Source organism: Microcebus murinus, chromosome 2 (assembly GCF_040939455.1).
Source record: "Microcebus murinus isolate Inina chromosome 2, M.murinus_Inina_mat1.0, whole genome shotgun sequence".
NCBI classification, from domain to species: domain Eukaryota; kingdom Metazoa; phylum Chordata; class Mammalia; order Primates; family Cheirogaleidae; genus Microcebus; species Microcebus murinus.
This window is the reverse complement of record NC_134105.1, coordinates 17,514,990-17,541,003: the sequence shown is the minus strand read 5'-3', so window position 1 is coordinate 17,541,003 and position 26,014 is coordinate 17,514,990. Positions and strand designations below refer to the sequence as shown.

The following is a 26,014-nucleotide window of genomic DNA, read 5'->3' as shown; positions in this document are numbered from 1 at the left end:
GACAAGCATACCGGGGGAGGCAGTAAAGGGACACAGCTCAGTCCGAGTGCTGCCTTGGGGCAAGGCGGGGCACGTGGCTCTACGGAGGCGGAGTCCAGGCGGCCAAAGTCTGAAAGGTAGGGAAGGACCCCCCACCCGGCTACGCCCAGCCCTTTTTCTAGAGATGAGAGAGCTAGTTCAGTCACAGTCTGGGATCCACCACAACGCTCTCTTCCGCGGCCACACCGCCGCCTCGGCCCCCAGCTCACACCTGGGGATACTGCCAAGCGCCCCAAGACCCCGCATTGTCCCCCTGCTCCACCGGCTCGGACTACACTTCCCGAAGTGCTCCGGGGTCCCGAGGGGCGGGGCACCATGCGGGCTGTGGGGGAGGGGCGGCACGTGCCGCCGCTCTCGGCCAATGCGGAGCCCCGCGCTGGGGTCACGTGCCGCTGTTTGGCGCTTTTGTGCGCGGTCGGGTCTGTTGGTGCTCAGAGTGTGGTCAGGCGGCTCGGACCAGGCAGGTGGGTGCGGGGTTTTCTTTAGAGGCTGCGGCCGGCTGAGGGCTAGAGGGACACGGCCGGCGGGAGGGGCCGGACTGTGGCAGCGACCCCCTGCTGGAGGGCGGCGGGCGGGGCCGCGGGCCCCTGAGGGTCAGGTGGGCGGGGGGCTCTCCGCTTTGTGTGTGGCTCGGGCGGAGCCTTGGCTTTGTCCTCCCCTCTCCCTGGAGGCGCGGCTGTGGTGGGGAGGGGTCTGAGCGAGCTGGAGGCCTTAGCCACGGGGTGCCGTTGAGGAGACAATAGGGGTGCCGCCCCTCCCCTGCAGGCTCCGCTGTGGTCCCCATTGTCTGAAGGGGTGGGGCGGCGCCCCCGGGGACTGGCAGCCTTAGGGCCAGACTGGATTGCCAGGGCCGCGCCCCCTCCCCGCGATTGCTGTAGCCTGTGACTGAGGGGTGGGTCCCCCAGCTTCCCTCGACTACTGTCCTGTCTTTGCAGTGGGGTTGCGGACGGCTCGAGTGGCGACAGGTTGGGGACGGGGACGATGGGAAGAGGTGGCGAGCCGACTGCGGGGCTACCGGGCGGCTCGTTACTGGAGCCTGCTCCACCCGCTGAGCTGCGGCGGGGGTGGTGGCGGCCTCGAGGTGTTTTTGGCGGGAGTTGGGGGGGGCGTCCGCGCTGGGCGAGCCCAGGAGGGGCGGAGTTACCCGGATAGGACCGTTAGCCCCGCCCATCCCTCCCCTTCCCACGCGCGCGGGCTCGGCGAGGTGGAGAGTTCGGGGAGATTCGAAAAGACGCGGGGAGCAAGGGGGCGGGGCCAGGGGCCGGAGAGCAGGGCGGGCTCTGATTGGCCGGGGGCGTCCTGTCCGCTTTTCCTCGCCTGGGCCAGGGCCACGCCCATCCTTGGTTGGCTGCTGAATCTAATGCTCTGCTCGGGGTAGACGTTTTCATAGCCTCTGATTTTAATTTCTAGCTCTTGGGAACCTGTAGTCCTGCGTTTTTGGTACTAACCTAAGGTCTGCAAGAATCATGATCTTAAAAAAATCAAAAGATATAGCATTTTTTAGCATATAACGGCAGCAAATATAACTTAAAACCTAGAGGGGAAAGGGTTGGGGAGAAAAAAAACCCCTAGAGGTTCATGAAACTTAATTTTGCTCGGTGTTGGCAAACAGCTTAAACCCCAGGAACAATAGGCGTTCTGCATTATTGGCTAATATTAGTTTGGGCGTTCTGTTTTCTTCCATAGCAGAAACAGACAAAGCAAGGGTGGGTATTTCATTTGCACAATGAATTGTAAGCAGCATTAAGATGGCTCCGGTCTACACTGTTGAGTTGAATTTGGAGTATCTTTTCACAGTGTGGGGGGGAAATTTGATTTATGAATGGAAAAAAAAAATCTTTCATCCTTGTAACTTCATCTAATTTTAAAAATCAGTGAGATTTTTGAATGGGCAATCTCAGTTAACTTGATTTTCTGCAACCAATGTTATATTACAGTTTGAATTTCCCAACATGTTTTGGTATTTTGTAGATATTGATAATTTTTTTTCTGGTTAATGATGTCTTATTTAATTCCACGTAGTGATTTTTCTGACGTTGATTTATATGGGTGTGATTTGAGATCTCTTTGTGTTGGCGACATATAGAAATGCCAAGAAATTGATTGCATGCTTTTGAAAATCGTTTTCAGGGCTTTCCTTACCACAGTGGATTGTGTAGAATACACTGCCAGTCTCTTGTCTTCTATTCACCATGGCTTCTTCTGGTAGGTAATCTATTTGGAAAAGCTGAAATTGTGATGGGGTTATGATGTTAGATTAGGAGATGACTCAGGTCATATGCCTTTAATTTGGCACTTGTGTTTCGGTATTATCAAAAAGCTGTTTTATGAATAGAATAGTTAAGAAGAAAAAAGGATTATTGCATGTATGTACTGAGAGCTCATAATTGTTTCATTATTAGACAATTAAGCTTACTCCGAAACAAAACTGTGGAGTTTGCACACGTCTTTCTTTTGTTTATGAAAGGGATGGTCAGGTACTGATGTCTCAGAGTAGTGTTTATTAATCCAAAAATGTTGAGCTTTGGTTTTCTGAGAGATGGTATTTACATAGTTATCTCTTGCCTGCAAATGCGTTTTCATCAGCCCTAGTTTGATTCATTACATTTATTTGGTTTCTAGAAAGTTGTAGCATAGTTTATTAGAACAGGAGAACCTTGGTTTTCTGAATTATCATAAATATGACCAACTTCAGATATCCAGGTGAAAGAATTGGAGAAGCGTGCCTCAGGCCAGGCTTTTGAGCTGATTCTCAGCCCTCGGTCAAAAGAATCTGTCCCAGAATTCCCCCTTTCCCCTCCAAAGAAGAAGGATCTTTCCCTGGAGGAAATTCAGAAGAAATTAGAAGCTGCAGAAGAAAGACGCAAGGTAATCATCACAATTCACGGAAAACAGGGTATTTATTGGTATAATAGGGCAAATGAATTTTATTTTCATAACAGGAAGAAAACAGAATTGTAGCTACACCATGATTATAGCTATGTGAAAATTATACATGCCAATGGCTGGACAAAAATACCAGCTGTCATGTATTGGACTCCTATTAATGTGCCACCTCTTTTGCTTATATTTTTCTCCTTTAATATAGTGACCCTACATGGTGGGTGTTGTCTCAGATAACAGAAATTAGAAAACAGTTTCAGGAATGTTATTTTCTTGAAGTCATACAACTAGTAAGTGTAGGAACCAGAATTCAAGCCCAGGTCTGTTTTAAACCAAAGCTTATGCTTCTCTTGCTTCCTCTTTGAAAAATAGAATATTTGTTGGCAGGTGATTCTTTATCACTTGTTATTTTTGAGAGCTGTACAATAAAAGCATTCTAAATTGCTAGTAATGTGGTTGTGTTGCTCAATTGGTATTGTGTAGCTTTTCTCTTATCTAAGCAATTCTATTACAAAGTAGCTATCTTTAAAACTAATCAGAAGAATCAACAAATACTATGCTTGTTGTAGAAAAATTGGAAAACAAATATGTAAATAGAAATCAAAAGTATTCATTTTCCCACCTTCCAGAAATAGCCATTGCTAACATTTTAGTGTATTTCCTTCCATTCAACATTATTCTACTCATTAAGAACTTTACATACATTCTCATTTAGTCCTGTTTCCCACCAACCCTGATTGGGGTGGTGGGTTTGATTTTGATTTTTTTTTTTCCGGCATATTATGGGGGTACAAACTTTAAGGTTTCAATAAATGCCCTTACCTCCCCCCCCCCAGTGGGTTTGATTTTAAAGTTGGGGCAAATAAGGCACAAAAAGGTGAGATAGTAACCTGCCCCAGACCAGCACAGCTAGTGTGATTTGAAGTCTAGCATATACACACAGGCCCCTTTTTAAACTGCTATAGCGTGAATCATGCACTTTCCAGTGACACATGCTGTGTGTACGTGCAGTGACCCAACATCAGCACTGCGAATCTTTTCCCCAGGAAGAGCAGTGGTAGTTACACTGGTGCAACGTCTTCTATCTGTGCTTCCATGTAGTTTAAGGTTGGACAGGGGAAAGTTTTTTAGGAATCAACCCTGACCTTAAAGTCATTAGCCACTACTTTACATAATAACTGACTAAACATGGTGAAACTCCTAGCATGACTAGGATTTTGCAAAAGAGAATTAATAGAACCAGTGACAGATGCTCTGTAGTTAACACTGTAAGTCGATGCTTCCAAACACCTCTGAATCTGTCTGATAACAAGCTATCCTGAGTCTGCTGAAGGAGGCACACCAAGGTATGGTCTGGAATTTAATGCAGTTTCCACAGAGAAAAGCTAACAAGCCTTTCCTTGAAACAAATCCTTCTGACTTAAATGGTAATCTGAAAGCTTAATGTTAAATTTTCTATTATTGATTTTTTTTTAATCAGTTATGGTTACAGTCTTTTACAGTGAGCCAGTTTATAATACAGTACCATTCTCAAGTGCATATTACTAAAGTCATCTGGACACCATTAAACAGAAAATCTTATAAAGATTTCCTTAAGGAATAATTGGGCAAGAGATCTCTGAACATATATAGGCAGTTTTCCAAAGTAAATACAAATACTAGAAAAAGAATATGATTTCATGGTATTTTATGATAGGGATAATCCAGGTCCTAATATCCATATTACTTAAAGGGACCTTATTTTCTGCCTCTTTTCAATCCCCCCAATAATAATATCTTTTGTAATTGTAACTAATACTAAATATATTCCAGAGAGCCTAGTCTGTTAAATTTTTTCTAGTCTCATGAAGCTGAGGTCTTGAAGCAGCTTGCTGAGAAACGAGAGCACGAGAAAGAAGTGCTTCAGAAAGCAATAGAAGAGAACAACAACTTCAGTAAAATGGCGGAAGAAAAACTGACCCACAAAATGGAAGCTAACAAAGAGAACCGAGAGGCACAGATGGCTGCCAAACTGGAGCGTTTGCGGGAGAAGGTTGGTTTCTTGCTTTGTAAAGGGGTTAAGAGCTTGTGGTTTGATTCACCAATGAATTAGCTTTGAACTATGTGCCTTTGGTTTAGGGACTTAACATGTTAAATGAGAGGTGTTTTATTTTATGATGGAATATTCAGTAATATCCAGCAAAATTACGTGCATTTCTTGGAAGATCAATAGGCAGGTTGGTCATTAGGTTCCACAAGTGACCCAGGAGGTTTGAAGATGATGTCACAGAACTCTAATTTTGTAATTCCCATGGGCTGGTAATATATGTACCAAGGTTTTACTGGGTCTCTTTGGGGTGGGGGAGCATGACTTGATAGGCTTTTTTATTTGACTGATGATACTTACGATTGTTTTGCAGGATAAGCACATTGAAGAAGTGCGGAAGAACAAAGAATCCAAAGATCCTGCTGATGAGACTGAAGCTGACTAATTTGTTCTGAGAACTGACTTTCTCCCCATCCCCTTCCTAAATATCCAAAGACTGTACTGGCCAGTGTCATTTTATTTTTTCCCTCCTGACAAATATTCTAGAAGCTGATGTAGGACTGTATAGGTAGATCCAGGCTGTAAGACGTTGTTTTAGGGGCTAAAGGGGAGAAACTGAAAGTGTTTTACTCTTTTTCTAAAGTGTTGGTCTTTCTAATGTAGCTATTTTTCTTGTTGCATCTTTTCTACTTCAGTACACTTGATGTACTGGGTTAATGGCTAGTACTGTATTGGCTCTGTGAAAACATATTTGTGAAAAGAGTATGTAGTGGCTTCTTTTGAACTGTTAGATGCTGAATATTTGTTCACTTTTCAATCCCAATTCTGTCCCAGTCTTACCAGATGCTACTGGACTTGAATGGTTAATAAAACTGCACAGTGCTGTTGGTGGCAGTGACTTCTTTCTATTCAGGTAACAAATATCAAGCTATAGACACCTGCCTAGTTTGTGTGTGTTCCAGATGAGCCCTTTGGACTGGTGGAAATACCCAGCATACACATTACTGCAAGTTCTCTGCCCTCTAGTTTCTTGCTCCTGAGTTGTTTGCATTGTCTTCTTCCACAATCATTGCTTTGTTTTGATGCCTCGGCCCAGATCAGCTGTTACTATACTCTTTCAGATGTTTATTTGCAAACAAGCATTTTTTTGTTCTGTTTCCCTGTTAAAAAGGCAAAATAAAGGCACAAATGGAGTTTCTAGAGAATAGAGGGAATCTCAAGGTCTTAGTTGGTTATATTTGGTGATTACAGGTAGGGGTATGTCCTAATGCTTTCCTGCCATCAAAGCTATGACTCAAGAATCAGAGTATTAATAGAACTTTCTGTGCTGCTGTAGCAACTCCTGTGACATGATTAAAGGGAACTTTAATTATTTGCTGGAGTAGCATTTGACTTGGATGGTTAACGCTGGCAGCTACTTCATCTTGTATCCAGAGACTATAATACTCACCATTATCAGTACATTTCCTCTCAATTCAGGGAAAGCCTTTGGCAGCTTTCCTATGCTATTTGGGAAATAACCTTAATTACATATGATTTTTTTTTGCTTCCCAGACATCTGTATAAAAGCTCTTAGAAGCCAAGCACTTACAGCAAAAGATGATTGCTAATACTGCAGTGGATCCACATGTTGCTAATGCATGTGCCTCTGCAGCTTTGGCTTTATCTTGATTTGGGTTTTGCTAAATTTATGAGAATAATAATAGCCTACTAAACTTACCTCTGATGCTGTTAGGATTAAGTGGGTTTGTGTGTGTATAGAGAGTGCACACTTAGACCAGTATGTATTTAGCACTATATATAAATGATTACTATTTTCAACCACAGACTCATGAGTACTCTAAGTTTATTATACTCTTGAGTTGGAAGTGATTATGCAGCTTTTATGTGCCTTGAATTGACTTTTTTTTTTTTTTTTGAGACAGAGTCTCACTCTGTTGCCCGGGCTAGTGCCCTGCGTGGCGTCAGCCTAGCTCACAGCAGCCTCAGACTCCCAAGTAGCTGAGACTACAGGCATGAACCACCATGCCCGGCTAATTTTTTCTATATATATTTTTAGTTGTTCAGCTAATTTCTATTTTTAGTAGAGACGGGATCTCGCTCAGGGTGGTTTTGAACTCCTGAGCTCCAGTGATCCTCCTGCCTCAGCCTCCTAGAGTGCTAGGATTACAGGCATGAGCTACCACGCCTAGCCTTGAATTGACCTTTAAATTTACACTGAGATAATCAGAGGAATTCTGGACAAAAGCTTGATTTGAAGAGTTATGGCCATAATACAATAGCTGCTGAGCAGTATCTAAAAGAGGACAGGGTGAGGCAATGATTTAGGTGTCCTACAGATGGCAGTAAGCTTTCATTTGTTCATGTAGGACTTACAGAAAAGGGAACAGACCTCAGGAGAAAGCAAGAAAAGGGTCAAGATAGGCCTGAAAGAGGGTCCCGTGTTAGTTATAAGCGATCTATGGTGGCCCTGAGTTTATATGAAGGCAATCCTGACCTCCCCACCTCATGACAGTAATAAGTCACAGGAAACTGAACAGGATGCATCTTACCCACAAAATCAGAAGTCCTATTTCACCTCTGACCTTTGGAGAAGGATTTAGTCCTGGGTGTGCCCATTTTCTCCTGAATAAAACGAGAAGATTAGGCTAGGTCAGTTTGAGTAACTTCCACTCCAAAATTCTTTGCTTCTGACTTGGAGGGGTGGAGGAGTAGTGGGTATCCACGAGCTTCTAAGGAGTGTCTGTCACCGCACTTTCCCTGGCCTGAGAGTTCTCTGTCCCATCCTCAGGAACTGCATCTATCCCAGCCGGGCCAGCCTCTCCTGGCAGCACTTCTGCCTTGGTTAATTTGTTTGCAGCCTGGAAACTATCACCAAAGAGCAGATTCCATTCCTTTTGTGTTGAGTGCAAAATGAGGCTTGTCCCTTCTTGAGGTTTTTTTGTTTGTTTGTTTTTGAGATAGTCTCACTGTGAGACTAGAGTACTGTGGTGTCAGCCTAGCTCACAGCAACCTCAAACTCTTGGGTTCAAGCAATCCTTCTGCCTCAGTCTCCCGAGTAGCTGGGACTACAGGCATGCGTCACCATGCCCGGCTAATTTTTTTCTATATGTTTTTAGTTGGCCAATTAATTCCTTTCTATTTTTTTAGTAGAGATGGGATCTCATCTTGCTCAGGCTGGTTTTGAACTCCCGACCTTGAGCGATCCACCCGCCTCAGTCTCCCAGAGTGCTAGGATTACAGGTGTGAGCCACCACACCCGGCCCCCTTCTTTAGGTTTTTATACTTGGACTTAATGATTGACCACAGTAGAAAAGATGTTTGATTATGATGATGACACTGTACTCTAGCCTGAGCAACAGACTGAAACCTTATCTCACACACACAAAAAAAGAGGCCAGGTCAGTGGCTCACACCTGTAATCCTAGCATTTTGGGAGGCCAAGGTGAAAGGGTCACTTGAGGCCAGGAATTTGAGACCAGCCTGAGCAAGAGCAAGACCCTGTCTTTACAAAAAAATAGAGAAATTAGCTGCGCATGGTGGCACATGCCTGTAGTCCCAGCTACTAGGCTGAGGTAGGAGTTTTCGCTTTAGCCCAGGAGGTAAAAGCCTGTCTCCAAAAAAATAAAATAAAAGTTTGAAGGATATGAGGGAGGCTCTTACACAACATTTAACAGGCACAGTGTGCTTCACGTTGGGCTAAGTGCTAGGGATGAAAAGAAGATGAAGTGAAGGTCCAGCATATCATGTTCTTACACATGAAGAGGGAGGAGAGTTGTGGAACACTTAGCTGCGAATGACATTGTGGACCATGTGCTTGTACTAACCAGGTATGTTCCTAATGCTTTGGTGAAAGGAGTAACCACCGAGGACTTTCATGATCTGGGAAGTTTAGTGGAGGAGAAAGTACTTGAGCTAGTCATTAGAAGTCAGATGGACCCAAATCAAACCCCCGACTAAAGCACTTATTAAACACTTAGCCTGTGTTTGTGACATGCACAGAGAACCTGCCATGGTTAATGGCCTGTGGCAGGCTCTCCAGGAAGGTCCCCTGCCCCTTCATTTATCCTAAGTGGTAGAGGCCCTTTGAAGGCTTTCTAGCATAGGGATGGCAGGAGTCAGTAAACAGTCACCTAAAGGAAGAAAAAATGAAGGTGGTATGAGTTGACTGGAGACCACAGTGGGGGGTGTTGGAGCAGCACAGGGGTGAGGCGGTAGAGCCCTTGGGGGCCCTGGAGCAATCCACATGGCTGACACTGCGCTGGGGAACTGGGGCATGTGCTGCTGAACATGGGAAACAGGAGGAGGAGAAATAAACGACGCCACCGTTGGCTCGGAAAGCAGTGGTGCCACTGTTGATTGAGCACTTACATCCAGGCGTTGCTGCGCACATCATCTCCACCGTCCAGAGAACGGCTGAGGACAGTTATGTAACTCACCCAAGGTCCCAATGAGCTAGTAAGGGAGTCCAACCCAGGCAGTCTTACTCCAGTTCCTGCACAGGAAAGGAACTGCTCTGGCAGCTGTGTCCCTCTGTTTCCCTGAACAATTCCCTTCTGCCCCAGACCAGCACACTGACTCAGCCCCCAAGTGAAAGCCCTAAATTCAGCCAGTGCCGCCACCTTAAAAAGGCAATTGTGACCATCTTGTTATTCAGACATGCCTGAGAGAGAGCTCTCATCCCCCACCTACCAGTATTTTATAAAGGTGTTCCCACACACTCTAAAAGAGTTCTGGTTTCCAGCAGTGTTGTAGCTCTTCAGGTAAATCTGTGCACCCAAATGACAGTTTGGCTACCTTACTGCTAATCCAGTTTGAATCACCATTAAATGTGAATCATTTAGAAATACAGAACATGAGGGCCAGGCTTCTTATAGAGGCACCTCTTTGGATGGGAGTTGGATTGGGTGCCCTGGAAGTTCCTTTCCAAATCCAAGACTGTGATCCTCCACCTGGTTAGAGTGCAGACCCCGCAAGATCAGGAACCATGTAGTAAACATGGAGTATTCCCCAACTTAGCTGAACTCCCAGGCCCCAGACACATTGCTGGTGAGCCAAGTCTCTTCACTCTTGCCTCCTCCATTTCTCAGGTGAAACAGAAGGTCCAAAGTATCCAGGTGCCTGAGGCCTCTGCCAGCATATTCTGCACTTAGGGGCATAGGAAAGGTTTTCTGACTTGTTTTCTACACGCATCTAGATTTCTAAAACTTAGTTGTAGGATTTGATGAACCCAAAATGCAGCAGCCTCAGTGGAGGGACTCTGGCTCATAGCTGGAAAGGCCTAGCCTTCTCCCAGCATGGCCAAGAGCAATACCCTGTCCTTGGGCACCAAATCCTACTAGACAAGTGGGCTGCTGAAATTGGATCCAAGGAAAGAAGAAACAGGCAAGAAATGAGCCAGGTGTCCCATCACAGCCATTTCAGCAGAATGGTGAGTGAGAGGGGGCACTGAGCTGCTGCTGGTGCAGGCAGCTTCTAGACCTGGGGCTTCCAACCCCTGTGGCCTCCTGCCTCGCCTCCCTGGCAAAAAGCCCCAATATTCATTGGGATGGGGGGTTTGGTGGAGGCTCATGCTAAGTATAGGTTCCCCTCTTATCTGCTCTCTCCTAATAGCAGCAACTAATAATTATCCTAGGCCGGGCGCGGTGGCTCACGCCTGTAATCCTAGCTCTTGGGAGGCCGAGGCGGGCGGATTGCTCAAGGTCAGGAGTTCAAAACCAGCCTGAGCAAGAGCGAGACCCCGTCTCTACTATAAATAGAAAGAAATTAATTGGCCAACTGATATATATATGTAAAAAATTGGCCGGGCATGGTGGCGCATGCCTGTAGTCCCAGCTACTCGGGAGGCTGAGGCAGAAGGATCGCTGGAGCCCAGGAGTTTGAGGTTGCTGTGAGCTAGGCTGACGCCACGGCACTCACTCTAGCCTGGGCAACAAAGCGAGACTCTGTCTCAAAAAAAAAAAAAAAAAAAAAAAAATAATTATCCTAGTGAATCCCCAGAACAAGCCTATAAGGTTGCTTATTTCACAGGTGAGGAAGGAGACAACTAAGAATAGATTAGGAGATTTGCCCAAAGTGACATTAGCAAGTGGTGGAGTCAGGAATCAAACCCAAACTTTTAACCCCCGGGCTATACTGCAGCTCCTCATGTGTTACAAATATAAGTCATTATATTTATTATTATTATGCAATTATTTTTCAAGTATGTCTCTCCAGCTGGAACATAGAGTCCCCAAGAGCAGGGACTCTTCCTGCCACTGGATCTCCAGCCCCGAGCCCGGCTCATGGTGGGAGGGGACTATGTGCTGAATTAATTAATTATGAATCGGTAGGTGACTCTTGCAGTCCATCTTGGGGCACCTGCTTTGTCCTCATCCTGTGCGAACCCCATCACCCCAATTTTCTAGAAGCAAATGATGGTTCTGCCCTACCTTTGTAACCTCCGAGGTGCCTAATCCTTGATGAAATCCTCCCAGATCTGAACGCACAAACTGGGCGCTTCAGCCAACATGGGTCCGCAGACGTGTTCAGCCCATGCTGTGTTTTAAATTGTTGAATTTGTTGACAATTCCACGTGAAAATCTAATTTCAGGCTTATCTTGAAAACCGCAAGATCTGGCACCCTGGGCTCACAGTCCCACCCAGACGCCATCAGCAAGCTCCGGGCAGCTGCTGCCCCCTTGAGGCCGGACTTGTGCTCTACAGCCCTCCATTCCTCTCCGTGCCTCCCCTCTGTCCTTAACGGGGACCTGCCCCGCTAGGGGCCTAGTGTTTGCAGTCCCTGACACAGCCCCTGACAGCAACTGTCCCTCTGTCAGCCTGTTTTTTAGGTCAAGTCCAATGAGTGCAAAAGGACATGTAATAAAAAGCGAATCTCCCTCCCCCTGGTCCCTGGCTGTCCTCCCTTGTGTCTCCTTCCAGAGATGCTGTACCTTTGCAAGCACAGTCCCCAGCTATTCCAGCTGGGTATCAGGATCACGTGGCACTTTTTCAAAATGTGGAGACATAAGACCCTCATCAGCCCTTTGGAGGTAAGATTTCTAAAATTGGAACCCAGGTGTCTAGATTTTTTAAAAAGCCTACAGTGTTTTCTGTTGCTGAGCCTAGCAGAGGCTACTCTATTCAGGAGGCAATGTCCCAAACACAGTTGCCACTCTCCAGTCCCCCAGTCCAGCAGAAATGGGCCTGAAGCACCAATCATCACAGCGTGCAGACTGCATCCTGCACAGGAGCACCTCGCTTAGGGGACTCAGGGCCTGAAATCCAGCCACCACCCAGGAACAAGGCGCATATTACATCCCCTTTCTCCCCTCCCCCCATAGAAGGCCCCACTTCCTCATTTACTGTGTCAACCATTCAGTACAAACACAGGAGACCTGTGCTTTATGTGGGGCACAGACAGGTGCTCCTCAGTCCGGATGTGGGCCAGGGTGACTTCCTTTAGGAGATGATGCTTGGGCCACGTTTGGTGTAGGGATTAGAAGCAAAGAAGGCATACCTCTACCCTGTGCTTCCCCAGCCTGTGACTCTCTGTGACTATCAGTGGCACCACCATTCTCCTGGCCACTGACCAGGGATGCTTTGTTAATGTATTAGGTTATTAAGTATGAAATGTCCAATTTCCTTACTAAGTTTGACAGTTGGTATCTCGAACATTTCACTTTGACACTTCTTGTTTTATTCTTTATTATGAAAGTACATCTTCATTCTTTCAAACACATGGTTTGGCTTGTGATTCTCTTTCAAATTTTTTTTAGATCAATTTTTGTGAGACCATGGATAAGTCAGAAAGTCGTGTTATTTTTTAATATGAGTTTCATCGTGGAACCAATGCAGCACAGACAGCTTGAAATATCAACCAAGTGTTTGGGAAGGATGTAGTTAAAGAACATATAGTACGCTGATGGTTTGAAAAGTTCCATTCTGGTGGTTTTAATCTTGAAAATGAGCCACATGGGTGACCTGAGACCAAGGTGGATAATGATGAGCTGAAAGCTATAGTGGAAACAAATCCATCTCAACCTAAGTGTGAATTAACAGCAAGGTTTGACATTACTATTCCAACAATATTGGACCATTCAAAACAAATGGGCAAAGGAAAGAAGCTGGATAGATGGGTTCTGCCTGAATTAAATGAGTGTCAGAAGAAAAATCATCTTGAAGCTTGCCTTTCTTTGCTGTCACAACTTAAAAGCGAAAAATTTCTACACCGTATTGTTACCTGTGATTAAAACTGGATACTTTTTGACAATTGCCAGTGTCCAGCACAATGGTTAGATAAAGATGAAGTGCCAAAACACAGTCCAAAATCAAATATTCATCAAAAAAGCTAATGGTGTCTGTTTAGAGGTCTAGGGCTAGTGTTATCCACTTACTGCTTCACGAAACCTGGTCAATCAATTACAGCAAGTGTCCACTGCAAGCAATTGGAAGAAATGATGAGGATGCTTGTGATTAAGCATCTGAGATTGGTCAGTAGAGACAGGCCAATCCTCTTGTAAGAATTCCATCACACGTTGCACAAACAATGCTGCTCCAACTACAGAAGCTGGACTTGGAAACTCTCTGTCATCTGCTGTATTCACCAGACCTTGCACCAACTGACTACCACTTCTTCCAGGCTTTGGACCACTTTTCTCAAGGAAAAATATTCAATTCTCAACGAGCTGTGGAAAACACCTTTCAGGATTTCATCACCACTCACTCTCCAGGCATCTTCGCGGCTGGCATAAATAAGCTACCATTAAAATGGCAAAACGGTCTTGATAGTTTAGGCACACACTTTGGTTAATTGTAGTGCTTCTTCCTGTTTGAAATATAATAAACTACATTTTTGTTTTGAAATCAAACATTTTATACATCAAGAAGGCCCTGGGAGACAAACTGGTATGGAAGGAGGGTCAGCCATGGCCAGACCAGCCTGGCGTGGGCTGCTTGGGCTTGGCCAGCCTGGCATCCAGAAGTAGTGCCCGGGAGTCAAGGAACGCTGTGCCTCCTGGAAAGTCTCCTCTCGGCAGCTTCAGCCAGCCCTGGGACCGCCGGGACCGCTGCCAGTCCACAGACTATCACTGGTCTACAACGAGATAAGTACAGAAACCGAAAGTAAGCATTTAGAAACTTTGTAACAATAGTACAAGGTCTGTTGAATACTATTACGATGAAGGTAGGCTAGAATTTTGCATCTTCTTTTCATTTCATTTTTTCTATTTAAAAAATTATTGCAGTAAAATATACATAACATAAATGTACTGCTTTAACCCTTTTAACTATATAATGTAGTGCCATTAAGTACATTCACAATACTGTGTAACCATTACCACTATCCAGTATATTTTAAATTTTAGAAAAGTGTAAGTTATCAGCAGATTAAAATTTTTTTTTTTTTTTAATTTAGCTTGAGAAATACTGGCCTAAATACTGACCTTTGGGCTTCCCAAAGCCTCGAAGGTTTGGAGGAATTGAGGGGCTTGATTATGTTGTTTGGCTTCCCTTCCTCAAACTGTAGAGTGGAGTCGGCCCCTGAGAATGGCGTGGGCTGAGGCCCAGGCTCCCGGGCTGGAAAAGTGGACTGGCGACCTTCACCCTTGGCTGGAGGCCAGCGAGGCTCCGAACAGCCTGGGGCTGGGGCAGGTTCGAGGAGCTCTCCTAGGCAGGAGCCCTGTGCCTGGGCCGCAAAGGGTGGATGAGAGACCACAGGGGCATTCTGTTTAGAAGCCGGCAGGCTTTCCTTCTGACTCAGCCTGGGAGGCGTTCAGAATCCCAAGAACGTCAGCTCCAGCTGGAAGGGCGCTCAGTGGTGGAGGCATCTACCCTCCTTATGTAGAGGAGGCCAGAGAGAAAGGCCTGACCCAAGGTCACGGTCAGTTAGGGATGGTCTCAAATACAGGCCTTTCAATTCCCAGTCAGAAGCAAGGCAGAGATTCTTGGAGTCACACAGCAGGATTCCAGTTCTGGCTCTGTTGGCTCCACAGGGACCCTGGGCACCCACACCCACATCTGCAAACCGCGGGTACCCACAGGACGGCTGGGTACTCAGTGCTAGGTTTGGTGAAGTGCCCCTCCTCCCCGGGCACTGGCCCCCCTCTGCCCTGGGTCCTCCTACCGGCCCCACAGGTCTTCTCAGCCTGCCATTTCCTATCGTTGCAGCTGGGGGGACAGAGGGAGGCAGACCCTTGCCCCAGACTGGGGAGGACAGGGTACACAGCCCCTGAGCATCCTCCCCCTGGTGGGCCTGCTCTGCGCACTTGGCTCTGCTACTGACCCTGGTGCCTTCGTCCTTTCTGGGACTCAGAACATTTGCAAAATGGAAGGGTTGGACCAGAAGAATCAAAAATCCATTTTGGGGAGGGAATGCTGAAGTTTGGATAACTTAAATTTTTGTCTCTTTTCTGAGAGGTCCAAACTCATAGCACGCCTGACTGGGCTACCACGAGGGGACCAGGCCATCTGCATCTGTGTCACCTCACTCTGTATTTTCTCACTCTGGCCTGTCTCTCTCTTTTTTCTCTTTTATGGTTAAGGTTTTTTGAGCTCTTTCTATTTGTTACATGTTGTGTAAGCATTTTACATAATCCGTGTTATCAAATCCTTACAACAACCTTATGAACTAAATACAGTTCCTATCCCACTTTATAGATGAGGAAACTGAGGTTCACAGAGGTTAGGCAGAGCCAGCAGGCTGCTCTGTCAGTGCCATTTCCCAGATGGTCAGGTCCCCGTCTGGCCTGAACTCAGTGGGCTCAGTGTGGCCATGCCTGTGCTCACCTCCTCCTTCCTGTTTTTCCCAGACTCTGCCCTCAGTGATGTCCCATTGGAAGGTCTCCTGGCTGTCAGGGAAGAGGGTTGGGACGTTGGTTCCAGTTTCTGACATATCTCATGTATCATGTTCCTTACCCCCAGTCCCCTTCCTCTCCTTTCTCTGTAGATTTCCAAGAGCTAGAAGGTTCCCTAGCAGATCACCCAGAACAAGTCTCTCCATTCATTCATTCACTGAACAAATGCACACTCAGCCCTCATTCTTGCGAGGCACAGTGTTCGGCTCTGGGGATACAACGATTTTCAAGGCAGACAAGGGCCCTACCCCTGCACGTGCATTCTCGGGGAGGAGACAGACGCTACAGAGATTGTGGCGTGTGCTATGGAGAAGATGTGACACACAGTGGCTGTGGCAGGGTGAGGGGCCACCACAGATGAGGCAGGCAGGAGTGTGTGTTCCTGGCAGAGGGGACCACTAGTGCAAAGGCCCAAAGGCAGGAACCAGCAAGTGTGAGGTGGGAGCACAGACGAGGCCGGCCAGGCCAAATGAAACGAACTAGGGTGTCCCATGCAAGGGCGTGGTCAGGGTCAGGCTCAGAGCCTAGGGCTGGCGCGTCAGTCATTTATTCATTTATTGATGACCTACTATGTACCACACACTATCCTAGGTGCTGAGAATTTAGCAGCAAATAAAATGGATAAAGGTTCTTGCCCTCAAGGAGTTTGCACTCCGGTGTAAACAAGAAGCCAAACCTGACTTCTGAGCTATTGCATTTTCATTTGATCCCAAGGGTGATGGAGTTTGATGTATGAACAGGTGACAGGGTTGAGTGTGGCATGTCTGTTCCCACAGCCTTCATTGCCCACCCATTATGTTAGCAAATCAAAATGGTCAGCATATTTCTCCAGTGTTGTTTTTTTTTTCTTCTTTTTTTTTGAGACAGAGTCTCGCTTTGTTGCCCAGGCTAGAGTGAGTGCCATGCGTCAGCCTAGCTCACAGCAACCTCAAACTCCTGGGCTCAAGCAATCCTCCTGCCTCAGCCTCCTGAGTAGCTGGGACTACAGGCATGCGCCACCATGCCCGGCTAATTTTTTCTATATTTGTTAGTTGGCCAATTAATTTCTTTCTATTTATAGTAGAGACGGGGGTCTCGCTCTTGCTCAGGCTGGTTTCGAACTCCTAATCTTGGGCAATCTGCCTGCCTCTGCCTCCCAGAGAGCTAGGATTACAGGCATGAACCACCATGCCCAGCCTCTCCAGTGTTTTCCATGAGCCACACTGCTGCATTCTGTCTCTGAGGGAGAGGAAGGTTAAGAAAGCAGGCCCAGTCACATAGCTGATAAGCAGCTGTGCTGGATTTGAATCCAGGGCTTTCTGACTCCAGAAACCCCACTGTACTCACTGACCCCCCCCCAAGAAAACCTCATTCCCCCCTTTTCCTGCACCCCTCTTTGTCATTGTTTGACAAATTGTTTCTTGATTTCCCTTTTCTCCTTGCTTTGGACAGGGACAATGTCTCTTTTTCATCTCTGAAGATGAAACCTAACAAGGGACTGGCATGCTTCATTCATTCATCCCACATTCCAAGATTTCTCTGTGCTGAGTGCTGGGAATATAGGACAACAAGACACACAGCCCAGGAGGGAGACAGGCAACTAACAGATGTCACAGTGTGACGGGTCTGGTAGGGTAATCAGAGGGACCCGTAGAAGTACAGAGAAGGGCAACCAAGTCAGACCAGGGTGGTGGGAACCAGTCAGGGAGGGCTTCCTGGAGGAGTTGACACCTGAGCTGAGTCCCAAAGGAGAAGCAGGAGTTGAGCAGGTTAAAAAAAAAAAAAAAAGCAGTAGGGGGTGTTTCAGACAAAGGGAGCAGCATGAGGAGGGCTGGGCGAGGTGGGATGGCAGCACGCGGGTGTGGCGGGACTGCAGATGGAGGGGGCAGGGCGGTATGAGGCTGGGAGGTCACAGGACAAGGAATCTGGACTTGATTCTATAGGCACTGGGGAGCCACCCGTGGGTGGGGAGCAGGGTGGGTCCTGGTCAGATTGGCGGTGGCACTCCATAATTACTCGTCCAGTGCATGTGAGAAAGAAGGAATGATAGCTGTGGGGTTCCATGCATGTGTCCTGCAGAGTGGGGAGCAGTTCAATGATCTGACAGTGGAAGGACACGCCGGGGAGATGCTTGGACTCCATCTTCCTCCCAGACCCCATCACCTCTTCCTCTGAGATGCCCCTGCCCGGGCCCCACCATCAACAGCTGGGATCTTCACAGAGGTCCCTGTACCAGCCCCACTCTGTCCTTCTTGCCCTCTGCAGTGTGCTCCCCGTGGCTGCCAGAGTGATGCCCAGATCCTCCACCCAGGCCTCTGCCCAGTGCATTTGCCGCCTCAGCTGTGTCACAATAGAAGAAGAAATTGCTGCACTCATCATCGACAATGACTCTGGCATTTGCAAAGCTGGCCTTAGTGGGAATGATACCCCAGAGGGTCACGGTAAACATGGGACAAATATGTGGGCGACAGCTCAGAGCAATACCCGCATCCTGACCCCAAAGCACCCAAATGAACTGGCTGACTTGGAGAAAAATCTAGCATCCTACCTTCTGCACAAGCTCCACGTTGCTCTGAGGAAGACATGTTCTCCTTACCAAAGCTCTGCTGAAATCTGCCCCAAAAGACAGAGGATGACCCAGGTCAGGTTTGGAGCCTTCAATACCCACCATTTGTGCTGAGCGGGGTGGCGGCCTCCCCGTGCGCCTCTGTTCATACCACCAGGAGTGCTTGGACTGTGGCATGAGAAACTACTCCATGAAGATCCTGACAAAAAAGAGGCTTCAGCTTCACTACCCTAGCTGACAAGCAACTGGCAAGAGAAGGGCCCTGAGTTTTGGGTGGCTGGGAGGTTGCCCCTGGCTAGGAGAGGGCCAGATGTCCAGGCATCTCCTCCAGCCCTCCTCCCGGGGCTTGGACAACTCAGTCCTGAAGTGTGATGTTGGCATTTGAAGGGACCTGTATGTCAACATGGTGTGGCCAGGGTACCACCATGTGCCACCCACTTGCCAATAGCCTGCTGGGGGAAATCACAGCCCTGGACCGGTGCAATGAAAACAGAGAGTTGCTCTTGGCGCTAAGAACTCTGGGTTGGCGCTTCCCTGCTGGCCGCACTCTCCCCTTCCAGCAGAGGTGGAGCTGCACTCTGCAGGGGGAGCATGAGTCAGGCCCTGCACTGTCCACCACAAATGCCTCTAAGTGACGCACTGCATAGCCTGTGCACCATGAGTTAATTCTCGAGTCTGCATTTGCTCTGGTAAAATACATGCACTTACGCAAGTCTCATGAAACTGGACCAAGTCTTTGTGATGAAGCCTGTGCTTGATATTAAGATAAATATTTATACTGGGTTGTAAAAAATAAGTAAACATAAAATGGAAGTCAGATCACGTCACCCCACTGCCACAAAGCCTCCTGTGGGCTCCCCATAGCACCAAACATAAAATCCAAAGTCCTCACCCTGGCTGGAAGGCCCTAGGCCCCCAGCTGGTTCTGAGATCTCGTCACCTCCCCCTACCCCATCCTTGGCTCAACATGCTGGCCAAGGCCTGGGACCCTCTGCTCCCATGACAGTGACACAATGTTACCTTGTCAGCAGCATGGCCTTCCCTCATCTCCCGCTCTCTGAGTTCCCTGCCCCTGGCATCACTCCCCATGTCATTATCCTGCTTTGCTTTTAGTTGCACTATCTATATAGATTCTTCCCCTATTGGAAGATATGCTTCAGGAGGGCAGAGACGGGGTCTATCCTATTTGTACCTGTGTCCCTGGCATCTGGCATAGGGCCCAGGACATAGTAGGTGAAGTGCTCAATAAATACTTAAGAGGAAGATGCCTGGCCCCCTGCCTCCCCCTGTGTTGCCTGTAAACACAGGTTGTCCCCTGTCCCCTCCCTCATGGCCATGATCTCTGTCTGTCTCCAGCTCCATGGTGCTGCATCTGCCACCAGCTATTGGGGGAGAGTGGAAATTTCCATTTGGAAGCTGAAAGGACAGTCACGTTCCCTGGGCTGAGCTGGAGGGGCTGAGGAAATTTCCACAGCCACAAACTCATCTGGAAGCATGAGCATAGCAGCCGGGAGCCCGGGGAGGGGCCAGGGCTGCCTGTGGACATCTGAGCCTATTCCTGCCCGCCCGGACTCAGGGGGAACAGCTTTGTTTACGGATCTGCAGATCGGGAACCCCAGAGCCAGAAGGATCTTTGGCTATCCACAAATTCAATCTCCTGCTTTTCCAGATGGAGAAACTAAGGCTGGAGAGGGGAAGCAATTTTTCCAAGCTCACACAGAAAGTTCATGACAGAGGATGGACCCTAGCTCACCACATTGCCTGTGTTTCGTGCTCTTTTTCCCTCTCATCCCCTCCCTCCCTCCTGCCTTTCTCTCCCACCGTCCTCCAACTTGTGCTTCCCAAGTGCCCACTTTGGGCCAGCCCAGTACTTTGAGCTCCCGCACTAGCACCTCAGGCTCCTGGAGGCTGTCACCACCACCTGCTCCTGTCAAACCTCCTCCCCACACCCCTCCCTCCTACAGCTCTGCTACACATCTAAACATCCCGAAGCCCAGGTTGCTCCCATACCAATCAGATCAGAATGTCTGGGGGTAGGAGCCAGACGTCAGTAATTTTCAAAGATCCCTGGGTGATTCCATTTGTAGCAAAGTTTGAGAACCATTGGTTTCAACCTTGATTGATGGCACCTCCGCCTCTTGTCACTTGATCCCTGGATTGTAGATGACCTGGTGATTTTTTTTCCTTCCAGATTTACTTTATGGACTCATTGGGCTGGGCAGGGACAGATCTCGGCTGAGCAATCCTTCCTCCCTTCGGCTCCTGCCCTTTGCCCAGCCTTGAGCTTCCAGTCTGCGCAGATTACCTGGTCTGACCTGTCTCACTAATACTAGGTACTCAATAAATATTTGCTGTGGATGATGGCAATGACCTTGAGACTGGTGAACTTTCTGGCCAAGAGGATCCTTGATGTGGAAGAAACAAAAGGGCTTTGGGGTCCTTTGGATTCTAATACCAGACAGGTCTGTTTGTCTCAGTTTACCCATCTGTGAAGTGGGGGAGCGAGGAATGAAAATGTCTACCTTGAAGTTTGTTCTAAGGATCAGGATCAGTTGCTCTGGGAGCAGACTGCTCCTGCCCTGATGGTGCAGAGTGGTGACTGTTTTGGTGGGGGGCAAGTGGGACCTTAGGAAGGAAGATGGCTGTTAACCTTCTGGAAAGGCCCCTGCCCAAGGTGGTTTCCTCCCAGGGGTGGTAAATAAGGGTGCAGAAGCTGAGGGGTGAGGGTCCCAGGGATCAGCCAGAGAGTGCCAGCACCTGCCTGGGAATGCAGGGCAAGGTCCCTGGTAGGGGTTTTCCTGGGAAATAGCACCCCATGGGGACAGAATCAGCATTTGGGTACCTGCAGTGCCCAGAGGCAACAATGCCCAATTGCAACCCCAGCAGAGGAGGAAGACCTTTTCTACTCTCGCCCCCTCCTCTCCTATTTCACCAGCCCTGGGAAAGCAGCACAGGGACAGCAAGGTGGAGAAACAACGAAGAAGCTGATCACAGCCTCTCTCTCCCCACAGTTATTCTGGAGTAAAGCAGGTGAAGCTTTAGACTGAACAGAGGATAAACATTTTTTTTATTGAGACAGAGTCTCACTCTGTTGCCTGGGCTAGAGTGCCATGGCGTCAGCCTGGCTCACAGCAACCTCAAACTCCTGGGCTCAAGTGATCCTCCTGCCTCACCCTCCTGAGTAGCTGGGACTACAGGCATGCGCCACCGTGCCTGGCTAACTTTTTCTATATATTTTTAGTTGTCCAGCTAATTTCTTTCTATTTTTAGTAGAGACGGAGTTTCGCTCTTGCCCAGGCTGGTCTCGAACTCCTGAGCTTAAGCACAATCCTGCCCGCCTCGGCCTCCCAGAGTGCTATGATTACAGGCATGAGCCACCGCTCCCAGTCAAGATAAACACTTTGATAGCAAAAAGGACCAGACTTTTTAAGACCTAGAAGAGTCTGTGCTGTGCACCCGAGAAGGGAAGCGACTGGAGCATCTCACACAGGGGACAGGAGCCTCCAGAGGAGTTAAAGGGGCTCCGGCGAGAAAGAGTCAAGGGTGATGGATTCCCCCGGAATTGGCATTCAGAAGCCCATCTGTGCTGCCAATTGCCTGCAAGGTCTTGGTAAGGCCCTCTATTTCTCTGGGCCTTGGTTTCTCTAGCTGTGAAATGCCTCTGAAAGGGCCCTGCCAGACACTCCCAGTTTGTACAAAGATCTGAGGTCTCTCAGTTCCAAGCAGGAAAAGTGAGCACATCCTGAGCTCAGATCTTGAAACAAACTCTGGAAGGCCTCGCAACGCCAGGCGGCAAGTCCGAAAAATGACCCCTCTGTGTAGTGAGGAAATAGAAATTGCAAATTAACATTTGTTGTTTAAAGATGTCAATTGCTGGCCAGGCGCAGTGGCTCATGCCTGTAGTCCTAGCACTCTGGGAGGCAGAGGCAGGAGGATCGCTTGAACTCAGGAGTTCAAGACCAGCCTGAGCAAGAGTGAGACCCCATCTCTGCTAAAAATAGAAGAAATTAGCTGGGTGTGGTGGCGCATGCCTGTAGTCCCAACTACTCGGGAGGCTGAGGCAAGAGGATCACTCGAGCCCAGGAGTTTGAGGCTGCAGTGAGTTAGGCTGACACCAGGACACTCTACCCAGGGCGACAAAGTGAGACTCTGTCTCAAAAAAAAAAAAAATGTTAATTATAATATTATTTTTTAAACAGCTTTATTGAGGCATAACTTACATACCATATAGTCCACTTCTTTTTAAAGTGGACATTGTAATGACTTAGTAAATTTGCAAAGTTGTGCACCACCACAATCTGATTGTAGAACATCCAATCATCCCATTGATTCCTCATGCTGTTCCTGCCCAGCCCCAGACAACAGCTGATCTATTTTCCGTCTTGTAGACTTGCCTTTCTCGGATATTTTATAAAAGTGGGATCATACAATATATGTGGGGTTTTTTTTGCATCCAGATTCTTTTCACTAAGCATATTTCTGAGGTTCATCCATGTCATAGTGTGTATGACACACTATGTACTTGACATACTATGTACTATGACACACTATGTATGTCACACTATGTATGACACACAAAGTACTTAATTCCTTTTCATAGCCAAATAATATTATATGTATATACCACATTTTATTCATTCATCAGTTCATGAACATTTGGGTTGTTTCCACTTTGGGGCTATTATGAATAATGCTGCATTGGACTTTTTTGTGTACAAGTCTTTGTGTGGATATATGTTTTCAGTTGTCTGGGGTAGATTCCTAGAAGTGGAATTGCTGGATTGTATGGTAAGTCTATGTTAAACATTTTGAGAAACAGAATTGTTTTTTTTTTATTTGGGGTGCTTTGCTTTTATTTTTTTTTTTGAGACAGAGTCTTGCTTTGTTGCCCAGGCTAGAGTGAGTGCCATGGCGTCAGCCTAGCTCACAGCAACCTCAAACTCCTGGGCTCAACCAATCCTGCCTCAGCCTCCCAAGTGGCTGGGACTACAGGCATGCACCACCATGCCCGGCTAATTTTTTCTATGTATATTAGTTGGCCAATTAATTTCTTTCTATTTATAGTAGAGACGGGGTCTCGCTCTTGCTCAGACTGGTTTCGAACTCCTGACCTTGAGCAATCCACCCTCCTCGGCCTCCCAGAGTGCTAGGATTACAGGCGTGAGCCACTGTGCTCAGCCAGTTCTTTGCATTTTTATATAAATTTTGGAATCAGCTCATTAGTTTCTGTAAAATGGTCTGCTGGGAGTTTGATAGAGATTGAGTTGAATATGTAGATCTATAGACATCTTTTGTAGATTTCATTGTGCAAGTCTTGTTTGACTTTTGTCAAATTTATTCCCCAGTATTTACTTCTTTTTGATGTGATTATGTGCAATACTATTTTAATATTCAAAGACAAAGAAGGAGAAAGACAAAATTAAAACATCCTGAATATGCAATGTTTGAGAAATGATTGAGCAAATTGTGGTCTGTTCTATTTTTTTTTTCTTTTTTCTTTTTGAGATGCAGTCTCGATGTGTCACCCAGGCTGACACGCAGTGACATGATTATAGCTCACTGCAGCCTGGAACTCCTGGGCTGAAGTGATCCTCCTGCCTCAGCTTCCTGAGCAGCTGGGACTACAGGCATGCACCATCACACCCAGATAATGTTTAAATTTTTTGTAAGATGGCATCTCACTATGTTGCCCAGGCTGGTCTCAAACTCCTAGCCTCAAGGGATCCTCCCACCTTGGCCTCCCAAAGTGCTGGGATTACAGGTATGAGTCCCACACCTGGGCAGGTCTGTTCTATTGATGGGCTGTTCTAGAACTGTTCCAAGTGATTGTTATGTGTTTCGACAGAAAGGTGGCTCTGATCACGTAGGACCATGGAGGATGCTGAGTGTAGGGACCACATCTAGTGTTTCACCCTTTTCCAGGAATGAGCAGAGAGCCTGGCACAGATGTGATGCTTAGGTGTGGTAGCCACTAGTACTGAGCAAATATTTGGCCACCAAATATTTATTTCTTCTCCTGTTGCACTTTCCCACCTCTTGAGGTTAGTTGTGGCCATGTGACTTGCTTTAATCAATGACATGTGAATGGATGTGATGTAGGTCAGTCCTGAGCAGAAACTTTAAGAGCCAGCACAAAACTTACTACAGTCTTTTGATATCTGCAGAGGCTGTTGGCTACATCTTAGGGTCACTCCATCAGCCTGGGCCCTAGAGTAAGGATGACACGGAGAGAGACATAGCCAATGGCCATGCAGAACGAACAAGAAATACAACCAGATTTAAGTCGCTGAGATATTGGGGTTGCTCTTGTGTCGTAACCTAGCTCATCCTGACTAGTAAGTAGGTGGGTAAAAATGAATGAAGTGAAGGAGCAGAATATTAAATTCTCTGTCTTCTCTGATTGGCATTAAAAGTGAATATAGGCAGTAAACCTAAGGGAATGGGGAAATTAATGCCGGCTGGAGTGTCAGAGGAGGGGATTGTGGGTGAACTGCTTCTATTTTAAATGTATTTTAATAGACATTCAGCCTCACTCATAATGAGAGAAATGGGAACTAAATGGAAACTGAGATTTCATTTTCACCTAGCAGATGGGCAAAGATTAAAAGGTTTGATGCCACACTCGGTGATGGAAACAAGCATTTCTGTATATTGCTTGGGGGAGTTTGGCAACAGCTACCAAAATCTCCACTGACTCAATAATCCTGAGTCTATGACTTTATTTTACAAATATTCTTGCATGTAATGATATAGGAGAAGGGTTTTTCATTGCAACATTGTTTATAAGCAAAGAGCGGAAACAATTTAAATGTCCATAAATAAGAGATGGGTTAAGTAAATTATAACCCTACATGCACAGCAGAAACTTTCCAGCCATAAACAGGAATTAGGAGGCATCTGTGTATGTATAAGGAATGGCCGCCAAGAATGTTAAGTAAAAAAGGAAGGTAGCAAACACTGTGTATGGCTGCCTCCATCTGTGTAAACAGGAGGGGTTGAGCACCCATACCTATGTATGTGGACTAGGTGGGGGATCAAAGAAAACAGCTCTGTCTTTTCCCCACTGCCCCACTTTCTGTGGGCTGGTTCTTCTGGTCCCTTGGTTAAAACCACAAACAGTTCCCATGACTTGATACTCTCAGATTTTTTTTTTTTTAAGTGTTTCCAATAACCTTATTAAGTCATGAAGTATTTTTCATTTTAGTCATTTGAGATAGTAAGTCACAACTTCAGACTATTCAGTCAAAGATTTCCTCTCTCCCAGCCTAGGCTGACTCCAGGTGGGAAGACAGCTTCTTTTCTCCCTCCCCCCTTCCTTCCTACCTCCCTCCTCCCCCTCCTTTCCTCCTTCCTTCCTTTCTTCCTTATTCCTCCCTCTCTCTCTCCCTCTCTTCCTCCCTCCCTCCCTCTCTCCTTTCCTCCTCCTTCCTTTCTTCCTTATTCCTCCCTCTCTCTCTCCCTCTCTTTCTCCCTCCCTCCCTCCTTTCCTCCTCCTTCCTTCCTTATTTCTCTCCCTCCTTTCCCCTTCCTTCCTTCCTTCCTTCCTTCCTTCCTTCCTTCCTTCCTTCCTTCCTTCCTTCCTTCCTTCCTTCCTTCCTTCCTTCCTTCCTTCCTTCCTTCCTTCCTTCCTTCCTTCCGTCTCTATGGAGCACCTACTATATGTCCAGAGCTGCTCTGGACCTGAGATCC

At 47.1% G+C, this 26,014-nt stretch overlaps 1 protein-coding gene and 1 long non-coding RNA gene across 5 annotated transcripts; one reads left to right on the top strand and one right to left on the bottom strand.

The window, feature by feature from the left end:
- On the top strand, positions 1-5,835 carry STMN1 (stathmin 1). 4 transcript variants are annotated; one of them, XM_012750460.3, is made up of 5 exons: positions 1-116; positions 2,170-2,244; positions 2,735-2,907; positions 4,763-4,954; positions 5,322-5,835. In XM_012750460.3, exons 2-5 carry the CDS (start codon positions 2,232-2,234, stop codon positions 5,391-5,393), a joined length of 450 nt encoding a protein of 149 aa, XP_012605914.1. In that variant the 5' UTR covers positions 1-116; positions 2,170-2,231; the 3' UTR covers positions 5,394-5,835. The 4 variants fall into 4 exon arrangements, with proteins under 4 accessions (XP_012605914.1, XP_012605913.1, XP_075851505.1 ...); XM_012750459.3 differs by lacking the exon at positions 1-116 and adding an exon at positions 467-503; XM_075995390.1 differs by lacking the exon at positions 1-116 and adding an exon at positions 1,472-1,492.
- LOC105863432 (uncharacterized) lies at positions 5,743-7,643 on the bottom strand. The gene is made up of 2 exons (XR_001150476.3): positions 7,501-7,643; positions 5,743-6,108 (listed from the first exon to the last, which is right to left on the bottom strand). It is a non-coding gene; the product is annotated as an uncharacterized LOC105863432 (long non-coding RNA).
- Between the last annotated feature and the right edge of the window lie 18,371 nt (positions 7,644-26,014).

Coding starts and splice junctions, on each gene's coding strand:
- STMN1 (XM_012750460.3), top strand. Junction 2,908..4,762: donor CTGCAGAAGAAAGACGCAAG/GTAATCATCACA, acceptor AATTTTTTCTAG/TCTCATGAAGCTGAGGTCTT. Junction 4,955..5,321: donor TGGAGCGTTTGCGGGAGAAG/GTTGGTTTCTTG, acceptor ATTGTTTTGCAG/GATAAGCACATTGAAGAAGT.